This window comes from Phragmites australis, chromosome 19 (genome assembly GCF_958298935.1).
Source record: "Phragmites australis chromosome 19, lpPhrAust1.1, whole genome shotgun sequence".
Taxonomy (NCBI): Eukaryota; Viridiplantae; Streptophyta; class Magnoliopsida; order Poales; family Poaceae; genus Phragmites; species Phragmites australis.
Window position 1 is genome coordinate 6,696,124 of NC_084939.1, and position 20,475 is coordinate 6,716,598.

The window sequence follows — 20,475 nt, forward strand, 5'->3', positions numbered from 1 at the left end:
AATGAACCTCAGACCTTCCTTGCATACTGGGCATGGGAACTTCCCGTGAACACACCAGGCGCAGAATATCCCATACGCCAGGAAGTCATGCAGGGAGTAGTGGTACCAAACATGCATTTTGAAGTTTTTCTTTGTAGCTCGGTCGTATGTCCATACCCCTTCCTCCCAAGCACGGACCAATTCATCAATCACAGGCTCCATGAACACACCCATATTATTCCCCGGGTGTCCAGGAATTATCAACGACAAGAATACGTTCTGTCGTTGAAAGCATATGCCGGGGGGGAGATTGAGGGGGATAACGAACACGGGCCAACATGTGTATGGGGCAGCCATCATTCCATAAGGATTGAACCCATCTGTTGCCAGCGCAACACGTACATTACGAGCCTCTTTAGCTTTCTCATGATGAATGCCATCAAAGTGGGTCCATGCTTCACCATCGGATGCATGTACCATCCTATCAGGATTGTATCGTTTGCCATTTTTGTGCCATGTCATCTGTTTCGCGGATTCCTCGGTCATGTATAGCCGTTGGATCCTCGGTATGAACAGAAGGTGCCATAGGATTGTCACGGGAATGTCAAGCTGCCTCTTCTGGCCATCACCAGAATCTACCTCCAGGAACCTAGATGATTTACACTTTGGACAGTACTTTGCTTCCACGTATTCTTTCCTAAATAGGACGCACCCCTTCGGGCAAGCATGTATCTGCTCATACGGCATCTTAAGTGCACGAAGGAGTTTCTGTGATTCGTGCATGCTCTTTGGCAGAAGGTGACCCTCCGGAAGCAGGCTGCCAATAACTGTCAACATACCATCGAAGGCGTCTCGACTCAGGCTATACTGGGACTTTAACGCCATTATGCGTCCAATGGCATCCAGTTGAGAAACCTTTGTCTGGCCGTGAAGGGGTTTCTGTGCCACGGCAAACATGTCGTAGAACGCCTTTGCGGTTGCCTCTGGCTCCTCCTCCGTACGTCCTTCAGCGAACTGTGCCTCGTGATAGTCATTTAACATGTTTGCTACCCCGACATCAGCATCATAATCCTCGACGTGTGGTCTCACCACCTCCTCTCTCATACGATCGGCTTCACCATGGTAGACCCACCGGGTATAGTCTGCCGTAAATCCATTCTTCCAAAGATGTTCCCCCATGACCTTCTTCGTTTGTCTTTTCCTGTTTGCACATTTGCTGCAGGGACAGCAAATTTTACTCGCTCCTTTAGCAGCCACGCCAAATGCCCGTTCCAAGAAAGCATCGGTCTTGTCGATCCATTCATTGGTGACCTGACCCTGACTTGCGCGGCCCGTGTACATCCACTCACGGTCCTCCATCCTCTAACATATATAATGGCGAGTAATATAAACATCAATTGCATCTACACGACGTTCCTACTATCTAATAGGTGAGGATAGGTCCTAATCCCACGCGAGGATCCGTAGATGAGGTTAGTTTCCATGCTCTACTCCTATTCGAGACAGAATTTCGGCAGCACCTCCCCGCTGTTCTCCAAATACACGTCCTGCTAGGGAGAGTGTGTATCCAGAGAACAACAGGGAGATGATGCCGAAACTCTGTCTCGGATCGGAGCAGACCATGGAAACTAACCCCACCTACGCATCCGCGGGCTGTCCAAAAAACGTGGACAATTCAAAACAGATACGGTTTTAGATATGGAAATATCTGCATATTTCCAACCGTATCTCTTTCGAACGGGAGACGCCTAACTGGGTTACGTGATCTACGACCATGATACGGAAAGAGGGGTTATACCTAGGGTGGCGGTGGAGTCAGGCTAGCGGGGCCGTGGCGGGTCGGTGCAGTGGCGAGGCGACGCGGTGCAGGCAGACCCGCAGCGGCAAGGAAGGCGATCGGGGTCGCCGAGGTACTCCGGCGCCGCTCCGACTGGCTCTTCTATGCAAAAAAAGAAACATAAAACTGTCAATACAAAATTTCGGCAGCACCTCCCCTGCACGGTGAGGTTTCCAAAACCTGCAAGAAAACCAACGGCACGATGGCCGACATGCACATATATATGAACGGCACGATGGCCGACATGCACAAGATTATATCCAACCACATATATATAACAATGTCACAACCACTCCTACGACTACTTAGACTACCACCACTACAAATACCGCAACTACTAGTATACTACGACGACGACGACGGTATGGCATACCTAGTGGGCGTCGTAGGGCGGCGGTGGTGAAGGGGCCAGGGCGCCGGTGGACAAGGCGACGGCTGGGGAAGCGTCGGGGACGTGGCAACGGCGGCCGGGGCGCCTCCTCCTCCTCCTCCTTCTTCTTCCTCCTTCCTCCTTCTTCCTCCTCCTCCTTCTCTTCCTCCTTCTTCCTCCTCTCCTCCTCCTCCTCTCTTTCTCCTCCTGCTCCGGCGGCACGGCGCTGGGGGCGGCGCGGGCGGCGCTGGCGCGGGCGGCGCTGGCCCGGGGGGGCTGGCGCGGGCGCGGGCGCGGGCGGGCGCGGGCGCCGCTGGTGCGGGGTGGGCTGGCGTGGGCGCGGGCGGCGCGGGCGCGGGGGCGGTTGGCGCGGGCGCGGGCGGCGGCGGGGCGTGTGTGCGTGTGTGCGGTGCGTGGGCCGGCCGGGGGTTAAATCCCCCCTTTGCCGAGTGCCCCCGATCTGGCACTCGGCAAAGAGGGGTTTTCTTAAAAAAAATTTAAAAATCTTTGCCGAGTGCCCCCGATCTGGCCCTCGACAAAGAGGGGTTTTTTAAAAAAAAATTGAAATTCTTTGCCGAGTGCCAGACATCCTGGCACTCGGCAAAGAGGCTCCTTTCCCGAGTGTTATTTTTTGACACTCGGTAAACCCTAATTTTTTTTTCACTTTTGACCTCCAAACTTTTTCTGCAGTCCTCATACAATACCTGGTACTCCATGTTCCAATGTGGCACATTTCTCGGACTTTTTCTATATTTCTTTAATTTATTTCAATTAATTGAATTTTCTTGGATAATTCAAATTATAACTGCTAGTCATTCGAATAATGAAAAAAAATGAATGGAAAAATGATATTCATGTTATTTAGTATAATGTGAGGCCGTATCCAGGAACAGACCACAAATTGCGAACATCTTGTTCACGAAACATGACCACGAACTTGCGGTCGAGTTGTTTTTAAATTGTATAAAAAGCAAACGAAGTCCGAAAATCATGAAACTTGTCAAGATGTCATGATATCATATGTGGAGGCTGTGATAAAAATTTGAGAAGGTTTTGCGCAAGTTGTCATGTACGATGCTTGTAATCTGTTGCAAACCGAAGAAGTTTACCTAGGTTTCTTCGGAGATTCTTCGGTTTGCAAGCATCGTACGTGACAACTTGTGCAAAACCTTCTCAAATTTTTATCACAGCCTCCACATATGATATCATGACATCTTGACAAGTTTCATGATTTTCGGACTTCGTTTGCTTTTTATACAATTTAAAAACAACTCGACCGCAAGTTCGTGGTCATATTTCGTGAACAAGATGTTCTTAATTTATGGTCTGTTCCTGGATACGGCCTCACATTATACTAAATAACATGAATATCATTTTTCCATTCATTTTTTTTCATTATTCGAATGACTAGCAGTTATAAATTGAATTATCCAAGAAAATTCAATTAATTGAAATAAATTAAAGAAATATAGAAAAAGTCCGAGAAATGTGCCACATTGGAACATGGAGTACCAGGTATTGTATGAGGACTGCAGAAAAAGTTTGAAGGTCAAAAGTGAAAAAAAAATTAGGGTTTACCGAGTGTCAAAAAATGACACTCGGGAAAGGAGCCTCTTTGCCGAGTGCCAGATGTTTGCCGAGTTCTTTATCTCTGGCACTCGGCAAATAGCCTCTTTGCCGAGTTCTTTCTCTGTGGCACTCGGCAAATAGGCTCTTTGCCGAGTGCCAGATGTTTGCCGAGTTCTTTCTCTCTGGCACTCGGCAAATAGCCTCTTTGCCGAGTGCCCGATAAAAAGCACGCGGCAAAGTCTGGAACACTCGGCAAAGAAGCCGTCTCCGGTAGCGTCGGCTGTTTGAGCCATGTAACCCGTGCGAGAAGAAAGAAGCAAAGGAACGCCTAGTTGTGCCGTGCTCATCACTCTGCCTGTTTCATTGTCATTCTACCGTGTTCATCTCTAGATAGCGAGTGTTTGATCCCGGTTAAAAGCCAACAAAAATGTCGTTCAACGACGATGAGGAGCCTCCTCCGACGAAGCCTGGGCCGGCGAGGCCGGGGGGGATCACGGGCCTCCCGACGAGGCAAGTGCAGCTCAGCAAGTACCACAACCCCAACGCACCCATGGCCCCCAACGATCAGCAGGTGCTGCTCGAGCTCAAGGGCATCTCCTCCGCCGCGTCCAGAGCACCACTGGACCTCGTCGCCGTCATTGACGTCAGCGGCAGCATGGAAGGGGACAAGCTCGAGAATGCGAAGAAAGCCCTCTGCTTCATCATCCGCAAGCTCACCGACCGTGACCGCCTCTGCATCGTCCAGTTCGACCACGAAGTCACCCGCCTCTGTCCGCTGCGCTGCGCTACCGAGGCCGTCCGGGCCGACCTCGAGGCCCTCGTCTGCGGCCTCAAGGCCCGTGGCGCCACCAACATCAAGGCCGGCCTCGAGACCAGCCTCCGCGTCGTCAACGAACGCAAGCTCACCGCCGGCCGCGCCGCCAACATCATGCTCATGTCCGACGGCCAGCACAACGAAGGAGACTGGGACCCCAACACGAACTTCGATCCCCTCAACATGCCCGTCCACACCTTCGGCTTCGGCAGAGACCACGACTCTATAATGCTGGGCGCCATCGCAAAGAAGAGCCTGGGCGGGGTTTACAACTTCGTCGATGACAGCGACAAACTCACTAACCTCTCCGAGACCTTCTCCCAGATCCTGGCCGGCCTCGTCACCATCATCGCCCAGGACCTCGAGCTCACTGTCACGCCGGTCCAGGGCGAGGCCACCATTAAGAAGGTGGACGCCGGGACCTACCAGCTCAACACCTCCAGCGACGGCTCCTCCTCCGTCACCGTCAAGTTCGGCACCCTCTACAGCACAGAGGAGCGCAGCGTCATCGTCGAACTCGCGCTCAGCGACCGCACCGCCTTCGATCCGTACCGCGCTGATGTCGCCGTGGTCCAGTACAGATTCACCGCCCAGGGCCAGCAGGTGACCTCCAACCCCGAGCGGATCACCATAGACCGCAGCTGGAGAAAGCCTGACCCGGACGACGCGCCGCCACAGTTGCTGAACGAGGTGACCCGGCGGCAGCACGCGGACTCGATCAGGGAGGCGATGGAGATGGCCGACGTCGAAAAATTGGAGGACGCGCGGAGCAAATTGGCGGAGGCGCTGAAAGCGCTGGATCGCATCGTCGACCCAATGGTGGACATGCTCCGGAAGGAGCTGCTGAAGCTGCTGGAGCTCTTCACGACGAAGGAAACCTACAAAAAACAGGGCCGCCCCTACGCCATCTCCTCGCTCGCCTCCCACGGCCGCCAGCGCTCCGCCGCCAGGGGCGACGCCGAGGACGTCTGGCAGCACGCGGACACGATCAGGGCGGCGATGAAGATGGCCGACGGTGGCAAATTGCATGATGCGCGGAACAAACTGGCGGAGGCGCTGAAAGCGCTGGATCGTATCGTCAACCCAATGGCGGACATGCTCCGGAAGGAGCTGCTGAAGCTGCTGGAGCTCTTCAAGACCAAGGAGACCTACCAAAAACAGGGCCGCCCCTACGCCATCTCCTCGCTCGCCTCCCACGACCGCCAGCGCTTCGCCGCCAGGGGCGACCCCGAGGACGTCCGGCTCTTCGCCACGCGACGCATGGATACCTACCTCGAGCAGGCCAAGCAACTGGACGAGAAACCCGAAGAGAAGCTGCCATCTGCCGACGACGACGTCCAGGAAGAGCCGGAGGTGTCGCAAGACGTTCCAGACTCGCCCACCATCGGGGAGAGGAGGACCTTGTCAGTGGCGCTGCGAGTGCTCACGGCGGTGCTCAGCCTGCTGGCGTTCTCGATCATGGCCAGCGCAAGGACGTCAGGGCCGTACAGGTTAGGGTCCACTTGCCTTTTTCCATTTTCTTTTTCTTACTTTTTACTTTTTATTTTTCATTTTGTTATACTTTTTACTCAGATATGTCCAGTGTTTGGCAGAATTGGTCATTCGTACCGAATCATCAGTGTCGGCTATTTTAGAACCGACATTAATGAAGTATCAGTGTTAGTTCATAAAAAATCATTATCACTATCAGTTTTAGATAACAACCGGTAGTAATAATGACTTATCACTGCCGGTTCGAATTAAAAACCGGTAGTGATATGGGTCCAAACCCAAAATTTCACTTCATTAAGCTTTTAGCTTGTAAGCCTCACATCCGACTCACAACTCTCTATGCCTCTCTCTCACCTTGATCCCCTTTGTCTCCTCCCTCTCTCGAACTCTCCTCCTCTCATCTCCTCTCTCCCCACTGTAGCCTCTCCTAAAGACCCATCTCGGGCACCCCCTAAGAAGCTCCGCCCAAATCGCTGCTAGGGTAAGCACGTTGTCGCCGAGGTCACCCTCGCCTACCTCTCCCTCCACGGGCCATCCACCTCCCTCACCACCTAGGTGCGGTCGGGCCCGGGCCACTCGCCGGTGTTCACCTGCACTGTAGTTGAGCTTTGCGGGTTACCCCACCAGGACCATGAAGCATGCCAAGAAGAACGCTGTCATGGACTCTTGGTCCTCCCTGCACTGTCGGATTGGGGGCGTGGTCGTCGTTGTCGTAGACGGTGGCTTGGGGGTGAGGTCACCATCGTGGGTAGCGGCGGGAACCACGAGCTCGTCCACGACACCGGGGCGAGGACAGGGTCGGTGGAACTGAAAGGGTAACAGCGATGACAGCACCACATCGAACGGCGATGGGAGTGGTGACCGAGCCAGCTCATTTCATTTATTTATTTATTGGCCCAAGGAACAACTTTCACTGTCGGTTGTGCAACCGACAGTGATTGGTCTAGACTTTTTAGTGCCGACCATTCACAGTCGGACGCAAAATCAACAGTTAAGGCCCCTTTTGATACTGCAGCAAATGGGTATTCTGTAGTAGTGTGACTTGTAGCTATGGGGCTTAAAATTTTGGATTAATTGATTCACTATTCAATATTATTATCTCCCTCTATTTTTATAAGACGTATTTTGTTATGAAAAAAAATTCAAACATAAATGTTTGATTTTTTAATTCTCTTATAGTATATTATCAATTGCTACATCTTTTATGCACTAAACATGTAAAACAAATTAACTAATTGTTGGTCAAACACTAGTACAGAACACCCCTTTCCTACCAATTTATAATGGGTTTATCGCCGGTTTTTGAGCCGCTAGTCTAGTTTACTAGGGTCTATGATATTCGGCGGTTATAATATCACCGTTTGTTCTAGCTATGAACAAACAGTAAGAATTGGACTATAACTACTTGGCTCACGGTAATTTAGAACTGGAAGTACTAATTCCACATCCCAAAATACAAAACTTGTATTTGTGGCTAACCCCAAATAGCACACACCAATATATAAGTGTTTCATTCGTTCATTCACATCACAAATATACGACCACAATGATTAACGATAATTTATCATTATTAGTTCTAGTCGAACCGACAGTAACATCTGACAGTAACATACGGCCATCTTTTAAGGTTTCTGTTGTAATGAAACTTCAAAAAAAATTGATTGCCTTATAAATGTGGATGGATGGGAGTACTAAGGGTCTGTTTGTTTCAACTAAAGATTCTAAAAAGCAGTTTATAGAAGCTGGATTATAAAAAGCTGAATTGTGAAAAGCTTTTAGGTTGTAGATTCTAAAAAACTTTGATGGATAGTTTAGTAAAATGGACTTTCATAATCTATCAAAAGCTGAGAAAAATCAGCTTTTCAGATTCCTACAATCCAACCAGCAGATTTTAAAAAGCTATAACCAAAAATTGTCTGTTTATTTAAGCTTCAAATTGTAAAAACTAAAAACCACGATCTAAAGCTGAAAGAAACAGGAACTAAGTTTTGATTCTTCACAAAAAAGTAGTCTAGTCAATGGTTTGTTCGAGTCAATTTTCGTCACTCTGCTTCATTTGTTTTTGTCGTTTTGTGTGGGTACATGGGACACTAGAACTTGGGAGTAATACTAGTTAGTACAAAGTATTATTCTTATTACTCGTTCTTTGCTTGAAATTAATTCACTGAGAATATCATCATGCAGGATCGATGTTATGTGTACTGAAGTTTGAAAATTTTGAATTTCTTATTGTGGAAAAGTAGGCTTCAGACTGAACATTAAGATATTATTAAATAGTTCATCTATATACCTTGTACAATTGAAACTCAAAGCGTAGTTATTGCTAATTCTCTTCTCTCATGAAGCCATACCATCTCAATTATTCTAGCCTTTGAGCGTTTGATCTAAGGTGCAGATTATGCAAAGACACAAAGGCAAGCCGTCCAGCTATGCATCATAAATAATTCAGAACAAAAGAGTTTCCTATATATGAAGCTTCTCCCATCCTCCTTTCATGTTTTGTTGGTAAAACTATTTATTTTTTCTTCTCGGATCCTCAAATTAATGTACTGCGGCAGGTACGACGTCGGAGTGAATGTGATCGTCTGCTTCTACTCGGTCGCGCAAGTATTAGTCGAAATCCGCCGTCTGGTTTCGCCGATGTTGCGAAGCACCTCATACTACTGGGTCACCCTCTTCCTCGACCAGGCAAGCACAGCTAGCGCATTCTTCTTCCAGCTAGCGAAATTCGCCGGTGCGAGCACGCAGCACCGAGTTTAATTTGCCGTGGCTGAATGCTTAGCTTCGCTGCAGGTGTTGGCGTATCTCCTCATGTCGGCGTCGTCGGCGGCGGCGTCTCGCAACCGTCTGTGGGTGTCGAGGTTTGGCACGGACCCGTTCAGCAGCAGGATCAACACCGCGGTGTGGTTTTCATTCGTCGGGTTCCCTGCGCTGTCTGCCAACGCGCTCATCTCCATGGTTAATCTCTTCAGCAAGATCTGATATACTACTGAGGCTGTGGATCAGTGCGTGTGGTGTACTACTAGTAGGTTTTCTTGTATATATTGCCGCCGGACATATTGGTGTGAGTTTGTCAAAAACATACGAAATAATGTAGGCCATAGCAGCGCTTGGTCCCGGGAAAAATGCAAGTGTGCATTTCCAAACGGCTAATAATAAAATGTTGGTGTTTTTAGTTTTCGATGATTGAAGTACCTGCCTATGACTCAAAGACCTTGTGTCGTTGTATATATACCATTATGAGGATACGCACATCTCTGCTCATAACTATAACAGTTGGTTGGAATTGGATTCTGCTAACGTAATTTACGTGCAAAATGAGATCTGACATTTACGGAAAGGATCCCCTCGTGATTTTAGGGTTTAGCCACGAGCTCCACCTCGCTGGCGAGACTCCTTCCACCGTCTTCATCCGATTGCCTCCTGCTGGTGGTGGTTCACACTCGTCCTGTGGGTCTCGTCCCTTTGGAGACTGATCCTGTCAGCGCTACGTTGAACCCTAGCGCCGCCTTGGCATCTTTTAGGGTTTTGACAGGAGCGGAGTGGGTGGCCTCTTGGTAGGGCTCGTCTCAGTTTTGTCTCCATATATGGTTGTGCAGATCGTATCAGATCTGAGTAGCTTTGATCTCCGACTCGGTCCGGTATCGGAAGGTTGCCGGTCTTTGTACATCTCCGCACGGCTATTTATATTTGGTGATGATGAGGTATACAATTGCATCTACTCTGGCTATGTTTGTCGTCAGTTTCATTTCTGCCCTAGCTCATTTAGCTGGTTGACTGTGGTGGGGGTGAACAAGGGATCCCTGTTGAGGAGATTACCTACCTGAAGTCATGGTTGCTCAGTTGGCGGACTAGGATTTGATATGGTGATTTGGTGATGGCTGGACATGACGCATCCCTTGGCGGCGAGTTTCATGGTGAGAACATGGGGAAGAAGGCGTCGGGGAATGATATAACAACTATTGGGGGAGGTTCCGTGTCTACGGTAAACACTAGTGGTGAAGAAGGAAATGTCCTGCCTCTGTAGGGAAGCTCGCTCTCCGCCTCACCATTCTGGTTTGGAGGGGGTATGCAGTTTGATGGGGTGTACAATAAGGAGGAGGGCGATGATCTGGAGGAGGGCGATGATCTGGAAGAGGATGATATCGTCGATGTCGATCTCGATGAAGCGGAGAGCAAGCTGGAACGCCGCTGGGAATAAAGATGGGAGTGTTTTCCTAGAGTATGGTGGGAAGAAGCACGACATCAATGGTGGTGCCTATCTTCGTGTGAAGGTGGCGTGCCCTCTGGCATAAGCACTCAAGCCGTTCATCAAAATTATCTAGACTTCTATATAATTCACCAGTTATGATGAACTCGGATGATCTCCACCATTCATCTAAATTTATAAATAGTTACCATACAAAGTTAGACCATGTTTCTCCTTCTAAAAATATATTTAATATCTTATTATTTATCTTTCATACTTAGATTTCTAATATTTGTCTTCCATACATTCTACAAATATATTCAATCTCCTATTATTTATCTTTAATACTTTTTTAGATTACTGAATTGATTCCACGTAGTTAACACATGTGTAGATACTAGTACCTAATGGGAGAACAGTCATGAACCTTGATGTAAAGTAAGAGAATGTGCCTTTTTCTGCTTCAATTGTGGCCACAGTAAGTGTCCTGATGAGGGCCAAAAGAACCCAGGATTGAACTCTGGCAAAGCACTGCATGCATCACCGGAGAAGAGATCAGATGTCAAGGAGATTTCGATACCGAGAGCAACTCCCCCAGCGGCCGTCCGATGCATGCATTTAATTTCAGCGGTGCGAGATGGAGCGTGTTCTGTTGGCGACAAGCTCTTCAAAAACGGGCGCAAATTAAGAAGGCAAACCAGCACGATGTTCAGTCCCCAAGGAAAGATGATGATCTGCATGTTAGTCCCAAGTCCGGTAGGCCCCTCATTGGTTCAGCGTGTTCCTGCTATGGCTTCCTACCGTTACGTTGTTTTGGGGCAAGTCTCCTTGTCCCCGGCGCCAGTTAGTTTGACCATCTCATCTCCCCTCGCGCTGCGCAGACCCAAGTCGGACACTCGCTGCATCAAGGCTCGGAGGGCGTCTCCGCCAAGGCCCCGCCCTTCCGGTCGCTTTGAGGTTCACCGTGACTCCGGTCCGGAGTGCGGTCCAGCGACAGACGGTTGTCAAGAGGAGGTGAACAAGCGGTCCAGGCGTAGGTGACTCCGCCCTCCACGACAGCATCGCAAACCCGTTCCAGACGATCTGAGAGCGAAATGCTTCAATTGCTTCGTGGTGGACAATCTTGCGACTCGGTGCCTGGTGCCTACATCACACCTGATCCTTTTATTGTTTTTCTACTTATGAGTGAGATATGATAATCTTTATTAGTGATGGTAAAATCTTTGTCATTCTGAATATGTTATTAATGTGGACGGGTTTAAATCCATACCCTTCATTAATAACTATACATCAGTTAAAATCCTTGTCACTCTTAATGCTCCATTATTATAGACACATTAGTCACGGATCTAGATTCAGATCCGTCATTAATGATATATATTAGTGACAAATTTGAATCAAACCCGTTATTAATAACTATACATCTGTGACGGATCTAGATTTAGATCCATCACTAATGACTACACATTAGTGACGGATTAGGCTCAGATCCGTTAAAACTCTTATCGGACCATCCATTACTGGCCTTCAACCTTAGAAGTTCAAGCACCGAATGCAACACCGTAAACTCATTATCATAGTCATTCGCTTCCTCATACAAAAGTTCCTCCGATACTTCTATAACGTCTCAAAATTATCTAAACCCCTCATATCCCTTAAAACATGCGGTAGCGCAACATTTCCTCCAGATCAAAATCAGCTTCATCATCCATCATAACATCAGTGTCGCCTTCGACACCCTCATCATTACCATCCACTTGATCAGCAGCGATGTCGTCGTTTGGTTTCGCATGTACGTTGTTGACCGTGTTTGGACCAACATGTGTAATCCTTGATAAAACCTCTCAAGATCAAGTGTGATTTGATTACACTTGATTTGTTCCATAATTTTTGGTTCTTGTAATCACAATATGGACAATATATTTTCTTTATCTTCTTAGTCAAAGCGTCATTCTCGGCCGCTTGAATAAAAGCATAGAGTCATTTGATGTATTTCTCCACGTCTTGGTGCATCATACATCCATGCTCTGTCCATTTTTAACATCAACCACAAAATTAGATTAATAAGAAAATCATAATAACAAAGGTTTTTTAAAAATGGGAAATATTAGGCTTGTTATGATTATAATATGTCTACGCAATTGAATCTATAATAGAAAAAATTGACTCAAAACAATATGAATTAATTATTCTCTCTCTCCCCATCTAGATCTAGATCTATCTAAAAAATCGCTATTCATGATAAAAACTCTTAGAGGATATAAAACATCAAATCCAAACTATATTTTTGAAATATAATACTAGAATCATGTGAATCTACACAATTTAATCAATATTGACAACAAATTTTAGCTAATTCGATGATCTAAATGGTTAGAACCATGAGCATCTTTAGATCACATACAAACCCTAATTAAACCTTAAATCTAGATTTAAACTTCAAAAAGATACTAGCTAGGGATGAGATATCCTTACCTTAGATGGCTCCTCCAAATAATTCAAAAACAAAACCTTCTCCGTTTTATTTTCAAATCTCGCTGCCGCCTCCGAGCTGCTTTGTTGAGAAAGCGAGCTCTGTCTAAATGAAGCTACCCCGCGGATAGCTACTATTTATGAAGATATTATCACAGGCGGTTCACATAAGGAACTGTCTCTGAAAATTTTTAAAGACGGCTCCTTATGTGAACTATCTGTAAAAATAGCTTTATTTCTATATTTCTACAGACGGTTCCTTATGTTAACCCGCTTGTGATAATATAGTCTATTTTCATATACGGTTTATATAAGGAACCGTCTGTAAAAACATGATATTTTCATATACGGTTTCTTATGTAAATTGTTTGTAGAAATAGAGAATTTATACAAATGGTTCACATAAGAAACCGCATATGAAAATTAATTTCTTCAGTGGTCTACAACCGCATTGGGCCATAACCTATTACTCAGGCAGTTTGTCATATAAACTGTCTGTAAAAATAAAATCTATCTCGAAAAAATAATTTTTTTTAAGTAGTGTGTAACAAATATGATATGTTGTAGTATGCTTCAGCAAAACTATGAACCAATCACATATACAGAGACGTCCATGCATGTGCGTGGACCACTGTTCTAGTTACATATCTAATTTAATGAGAATACAACTATTTAAACACCTATCTATATCCTTATTTATGAAAAGGCAAACATACCGAAGATTTGAGGAAGTTTATTTATGATTATGTCGTAACGATATTTTTTTACCAAAAAGTCAAACACATCTTTTATGCAGGTGGTCCTTAGAGGCATGTATTGACTATGACATTAGGCGTTATTGCAGAAAATGGAGGAACAGGGGATACACATATGGCATGTCGTGCGCTGGAGACCATTTGCGGAGCTAGGATTTAAACATAGGGGAGGCCAAAACTCAAATTAGGGTGGAACGGGGGAGGTAGAACACGATCTCATAAGATATGTGCCACATAGACCTATTGAGGCTCTAGTGTAGCATGGAGAATAACAATATTTCGTAAACATGACTACTAGATCGTATATATCCACACATGGCATGGGCGTTCCTAACTGTTACAAATAATAGTGGTCAGGCTGTATAATCGCTTGACTATACCATGATCATAACAAATAAACATTACTAGCTCTAGTCGTTCATCGAGTGCTCGTTACTAATTTTTAGAAACTTAGATAACAAAGCATAACGATATATGTTTGGTGATACGAAAGGAAGTTACACACATAGGTTACTAGGTTAGTTTTGCTCAAAAAAGCGTGTAATACAAAACATGGAAAAATAGAAGAAAATTTTATTTCAGTTAACTTAATTTAGTACTCCGACTATCCAGCAAATGGTAGATTTTAATCAATTGTTTACTTTATCATCATGACTGAACAATTACTAAAAAAAACGAAATGAAAGAGGACATTAGATCTTAAAATCTATTCATAGCATATTGTCATTGCATCTAATGTCTATATATGTTGTACCAAATAATACCTAATTATCCTTGGCCTAAACGTTTGAACAAGCAAACATCTCAAAACATACTGAAGTTGGGGAAAAGGGGAACCATTCATCGTCATGATCACAACTAAACCATACCTAATTTGATTAACTCTACCGATGAATCATGACAGAATGAAAGACCTCACGTACCTTAGGCCACCGAAGCAGCCGCAGCGACCGACACTCAGGAGAGAGTAGGCTGTGCTAGGTCTGATCACCGGTCGGAATAAGCCAAAGGGTTGCGACGCGGCGTGCAGCGGCCGGGCGGCGTCCATGAAACGAACACACGAGAAGAGTAGACGAGTACTTGCTCATTGACGGGCTCAGGTTTAAGTGTTCAACAAACGTTCCTAGGCTTCAGCTTCATGTTATTCATATATTGAGCTTGATGGGCTGTGGGCTGAGTACTAGCACTAGAACGTGTGCTTGCAAACCTCCACATATTAGATGCATGATTAGCTGATTCCTTGGATGAAGAAAATCGGAATTTATTTTATTGTTATATTTTTATTTTTCAATATTTACAAAAATACATATTCATTTTAAAATATTACATATCTAAGCTACCGTCGTCCGTCAGAAAGACGACAGCAGGCGACACCTTTAAAGAAAATAAGATATAGTTCTTCCAACCGACGACATCTTAAAAAATAAAAAACACTGCGTTTGTCTTGAAAAATTCTGATTTTTTTATCTTTTCTGTTTCTTATAGTACAAATTATATTTTTATCTAAAATTTTTTTAGAGCTAGATCATAATATCCTCTACAATATATATTTTTCTTAATTGTTCATGACCATTTTGATACTGTTTTGAATTTTAGAGTAATAGAACGCCATATTTTTATTTTTATTTTTTAAAATGTATCATCTGTTGAATGAACAACATCTTACTTTTACCGTACCAATGAGCGTTGGTAGCTTAGATGTACAATATTTTAAAATAGACATATATTTTTATAAATATTAAAAAAATCAAGAAAATCGTTGGGTGGTCTAGCCCTGCACGCACCCCTTCCCCTATCTCCGTCCTAGTTGGAGACTGGGCGATAGATTTCAAAATATTGTGTGACGGTTTAGTCGTATACTACATTGGTTGAGATACCAAACATTGTGTGACCTATTACTATTTATTTCCAACTTTGCGATATTTCAGCCTAGAGCTGAAACATTGTAGGGAAAGGCTGAATACATCCTTCATGCAAAGGTTGTAACTGTTTCCTTTGTCTTAAGAATTAAAAGAACCTAAAGTTTCGCTTCTACATAAGAGTACAAAGGGCTTCACACGGTTAGTAGGGTCGACCACCATTCCTTCTTAGCGATATTTCAAACAAACTAAATCGAAATGAGTTTTTTTTTAAATGAGATCCGGCATAAACGAGTGATTCAGATTTTATTTATCAAAACTGAAAATCCTCGCAAAAAAGAGTTTGCACTAATTGTCGGTAAATCAGTCTCTCAAAGTTATAAAGTTATGAACCAAGATGGGACCGAATATCTGAGGTTAGCTGAGTCACGTCAAGCTCAACTCCCAAGCTCTTTGCTTAGCATCAGACGCAATACAAAGTACTCCATCTATCCTGCTTTCATGGTAGTGACAGGCTGACAGCAGTAGTGGAAGACTGACCTAGACTCGTGTTTAGTTGGTCCCTGCATGCCTTCTTTTCGGTTTGGCCAATCCAGGTCGTCGTACCTAAAGATTCCAAAGCTGTGGTGATTAAAGGCGATCTACAGTGTAACCACGTCCTCAGGACTCCTTTCCAAGGCACTCGCTGGTACTAAATTGATCTGCATCAAATTTCCGCCAAAGACCTTTTGAAATCAAACATTCGTTTTCCTTTTGTGACTGCCTAATTTTTTATTCGTAGCACTTGCATCGTAATTTCCATTGAGCTGTTGTTACATTGCAGAATTCACGGTTGGCTGGCTCCAACCACAGGGAGTGGGTTCAGAAGCAGATGCTAGTTCGAATATGAGTTCGTATGAAATCGTGCACATATGCACCCATAATGAATATACTGTCATATTTTTGCAATAATTTTTTAAATGAACATGCTCCGATATATTCTCGTTTACCTATAATTTCCTTTTGTGAATTTTTAGAAATTCACAAGGTGGATGCATTTGTGGGTTCATAAAGTTCACACTGGGACCAAAACCTCTCCTCGTACCTTCGGTCCAAAGAGTGCCCAGTTCATGGCATTCCACGCAGGGACGACGTTTTGCTGCTTTCTTTGTGTCACCTCAGCTCACAGAGGAGATGCGCTGCACAGCGAGTCAGAAAGGGTTCGTACCTTACGATGCCGAACGAAGCAATTTCCTTAGCCGCTAAGACATGCGGCTTGCGAGTCTCATTGCAAACGGCCTAAAATATCACAATTTCACTTTACCATCCCTTAATTTTGACTCTATGTAACAAAATATTTTTTGAGAAAATTTGTGTCATTGAGTACTATAGTGAAATTTTCTAATCCACCAGATTGTCTTGCCAACCCTGCATTTCACGAGAAGGTGATCAGCAGATTCAAGTTCTCGATCGCAGAGTGTGCAGGTTTCGTTCCCCGACAGCCATCGATAAGCAGTCCAGATTCTTCTCTGCAGCACCAACCATATGAAAAACTTCACCTTCAGAGGCACCAACGTTTTCGACACAGGCTCCGCACCTGCAAATTTGATCGCTCAGTGGAAGAACATCTTATATGTATGCAGATTTCGTAGTGTACTGCTGGGATTCAGTCCATTTCCAGACTGAACAAGTTGTAGCCGATGCCAAAGCTCAATGTGCTGAGCAATGATTTGCACAGTGAGGCCTCCGGTTTCAGAACAACTGACTTTCTCAGAACTTTAACTATCACTTAGCTGGGAGAGGTTCCCTTTACGATAGAATAGGCAATACTGATGTATGATACATCCAACACCCATTGACCATAAGGAGTAGTAGTTTGTTTTTATTCTGCTCAACACTTTCTAAGTATTTGCAGTTTGCATACCCTTATGAGAAGTTGAGAACAACCTATTCAAGTGCTTAGAGGAGGTGTTTATAGAAAAGATCGGGTTTTTTTCTTAACTGTAGTAACACGGGTCCTTAGGTAATATTGATGTATGACGTATTATAATTTTAGAAATTTATCAGTTCAACTCGAAAATGTGAGGAAAAATCAAACATTCTTTAAAAAAACAAGGATCACGTGGATTCACTCAATTAATGAAACCATGGCACACCCGCACCAAAAACTAATACAGAAACACTCCCCAGAAAAAGGAAAATCCTCCCTAGAAAAAGGTTGCACCGATTATTGTCGGTGAATCCCAGAGTCTAAATATAAAAAGACGTGGGTGTATTAATTCGAAATTATGAACCGAGGCGGTGCCGAATATCTGAGGTAGGTGAGCTGAGTCACGTCGATCCCAACTCCCAAGCTCTTTGCTGAGCATCAGACGCAATACAAAGTATTAGCAGTAGTGGAAGACTATGAACTATTAGCAGTAATACGGCCCTCGGGCTGCAAACGTGCTGAGACGCATGAATAGACTATGAATTATTAGCAGTAAATTTTTCTCTCTCTACCGTGTAAATACAAATTTAATGTAATTTGGCTTATAGCTAGCTGATGTGGCCGGTGTTGAAGATGCCCTAACACCCCGGCCCGTCCCAATATAATTAGTTTTCTAGTTAAGTGTAGTCGGTGTAATATTTCACACTCCACCCAAATAGTGCCTAGACCCTCTGTGTTGGATAGAGGTAATACTTTGTCGATCCCTTAACAACTGAACTATTTTGAGACAAACGAAGATATCATGCTCGAACATTTTTTCAGTCAAATATTGAAACTTTAGCCACTAAGGTACGCAAGAAGTATTTATATTGTAGCATGGATATTTTGTTAATATCAAAAGCTTAAAATTTAATAATCAATCGTGAGCATTGGAGACCATATAGTTGTCATGATTATAAGACATGTAAATAAGAGGTCGACGAACAGTAGAAGTCAATGACATGTAAATGCATACTATCGTTTTATTCTCTATATAAAATGCATAGATTTTGTAAAATAAATACACTTATACATTTCTTGTAATTCACTATTACACCTAGAAAATTATGGAAATGATCCGTTGAGTTAGCGGTAATTTTCACCACATGATTCAGTCCCCCGTTGATCCGTTGAGTAATCTGACCATGCCTTAGCATCTGTGCAAATTCTTAAATAGGAGTAATTAATTTAGAGTTCGCATAGTCCCAAGCATGAATCCAAATTTGTTCGAGCCATCTGTTCGTCATCTCGTAGGTAGCTAGTCCAATTTGAATGGACTAAATATTGAGAATCCATATAATTTTATTCACCAATAATGAATGGAAGGTACATATATAATCCACAGTTAGGCCACGCCTAATGTTACATCTTAGCTTATTTCTTAAACATTAAATGGTCAGGACAAATAAGAATTTTTTATGATGTGGCAAAGAATTAAAAACCAGAGAAATTGAGGTAGTTTCTTCAATAAGACATAAGCTAGTCACAATATCCAACACAAGAAACAAGTTACGAAATGCATTGGGTGCTCAATGTCCATGTTCACGTGTTGCATGAAAGCAAACAAATAAATGTGAGTGGCTTTATAGAACTTGCAGTTCCTTTTGTAGCACATATGCTTTATTCATGGAAATAAGTATATTCAACTCCCTAGCTATTCTTTTTTATAAAATTTAATCTTCAATGGTAAAGCTTACTCTCTCTGTTTACATTATAAAAAAAATATTTTTCGAGACACCTAGATTTCATTTCTATAGGCGGTTCGTAGGATCAACCGTCTAAGAAAGTAGTTGCGGCCCCGTGCAGCTGTGGACCACCTGTGAAAACTATGTGAACCACAATCGCCTGTTGAAATATCTCCATAAATAGTATCATCCCCATCATAGAGCTCATTGAGATAAAGAGCTCTACTGTTCGAACAGTAGAGTTCTAGGTGGCAGCGGATTTGGAAAATAGGAGAGGAAGGTTTTTTTTTAAAAAAAATTCCTTGGAGGAGCCAACTAAGGTAAGGGTATCTCATTCCTAGGTACCATTTTTTTATGTTTAGATTTGGATTTAAGGCTTAATTAGGGTTTAAATATGATCTAGAGATGCTCATGGTTCTTACCATTTAGATCATCGAATTAGCTAAAATTTGTTGCCAATATTGATTCAATTGTATATATTCACATGATTCTAACATTATATATAAAAAAATAGCTAGGATTTGATGTTTTTTAGCATCTAGGAGGTTTTATCATGAATGGGGATTTTTTCTCTAGATCTAGATCTAGATCTCTAGGGAGGGAGAGGGAGAAAGAGTAATGAATTCGTATTATTTTGAGCCATATATTTGCTCCAATATAGATTCAATTGCGTAGACATATTATAATTATAACAAACCTATTTTTTATTTTTTATTTAAAAAAAAAATTTAATTATGTTTTTCAAATTAATTAATTGATGTATTTAATTTTTGTAGTTGAAGTTAAAGATGGACAGAGCATGTATGTATGATGCGTCAAGACATGGAGAAATATACATAAAATAACTCTGTTTTTATTGAAGCCGTCGAGAAGGACGCTTTGACTAAGAAGACAAAGGAATTATATTGTCCATGTTCTGACTACAAGAACTAGAAATTGTGGGACAAATCAAGCATAATCAAACCACACTTGATCTTGAGAGGTTTTGTTGAGGATTACAAAAGTTGGTCCAATCACGGCGAACAACGTACAAGCGAATCAAACGAGGACATCGCTGCTGATCAAGTGGATGGTGATAATGAGGGAGCAGTCGAATGCGATACTGATGTTAGGATGGATGATGATACTGATTTTGATCTGGAGGAAATGCTACGCCACGTAGAACCACATGTTTTAAGGGACACGAGAAATAGTAATTGTATTTTTTTAGGCTTGGTCTTCAAAATTAGATTTTGACTAATATTTTCTCACAAAATATATCATTTATAGCTACAAAACTTATATAGTATGAAATCATTTTAAATTATGAACCTAGTTGTATAATTTTTTACACTAGATATTCTTATAATTTGATTAAATAGTAGTCAAAATACATAAAATTTGATTTTTTTAAAATAAAATATGCATATTATTTCTGAACTAAGAAAGTAGTACTTAGACCCTCTGTGTTGCCAATAATAGGTAACTTAACCCCTTTCTAGGCCATTCAAGGACTAGTTTTAACTGA

The 20,475-nt window shown here is 43.4% G+C and overlaps 1 protein-coding gene across 1 annotated transcript; it reads left to right on the forward strand.

Moving 5' to 3' along the window:
- The first annotated feature begins 4,070 nt into the window (after positions 1-4,070).
- On the forward strand, positions 4,071-9,042 carry LOC133900161 (uncharacterized). The gene is made up of 3 exons (XM_062341294.1): positions 4,071-6,059; positions 8,619-8,748; positions 8,854-9,042. The coding sequence occupies exons 1-3, from the start codon at positions 4,183-4,185 to the stop codon at positions 9,040-9,042; spliced, it is 2,196 nt and encodes a 731-aa protein (XP_062197278.1). The 5' UTR covers positions 4,071-4,182.
- The last annotated feature ends 11,433 nt before the right edge of the window (positions 9,043-20,475 follow it).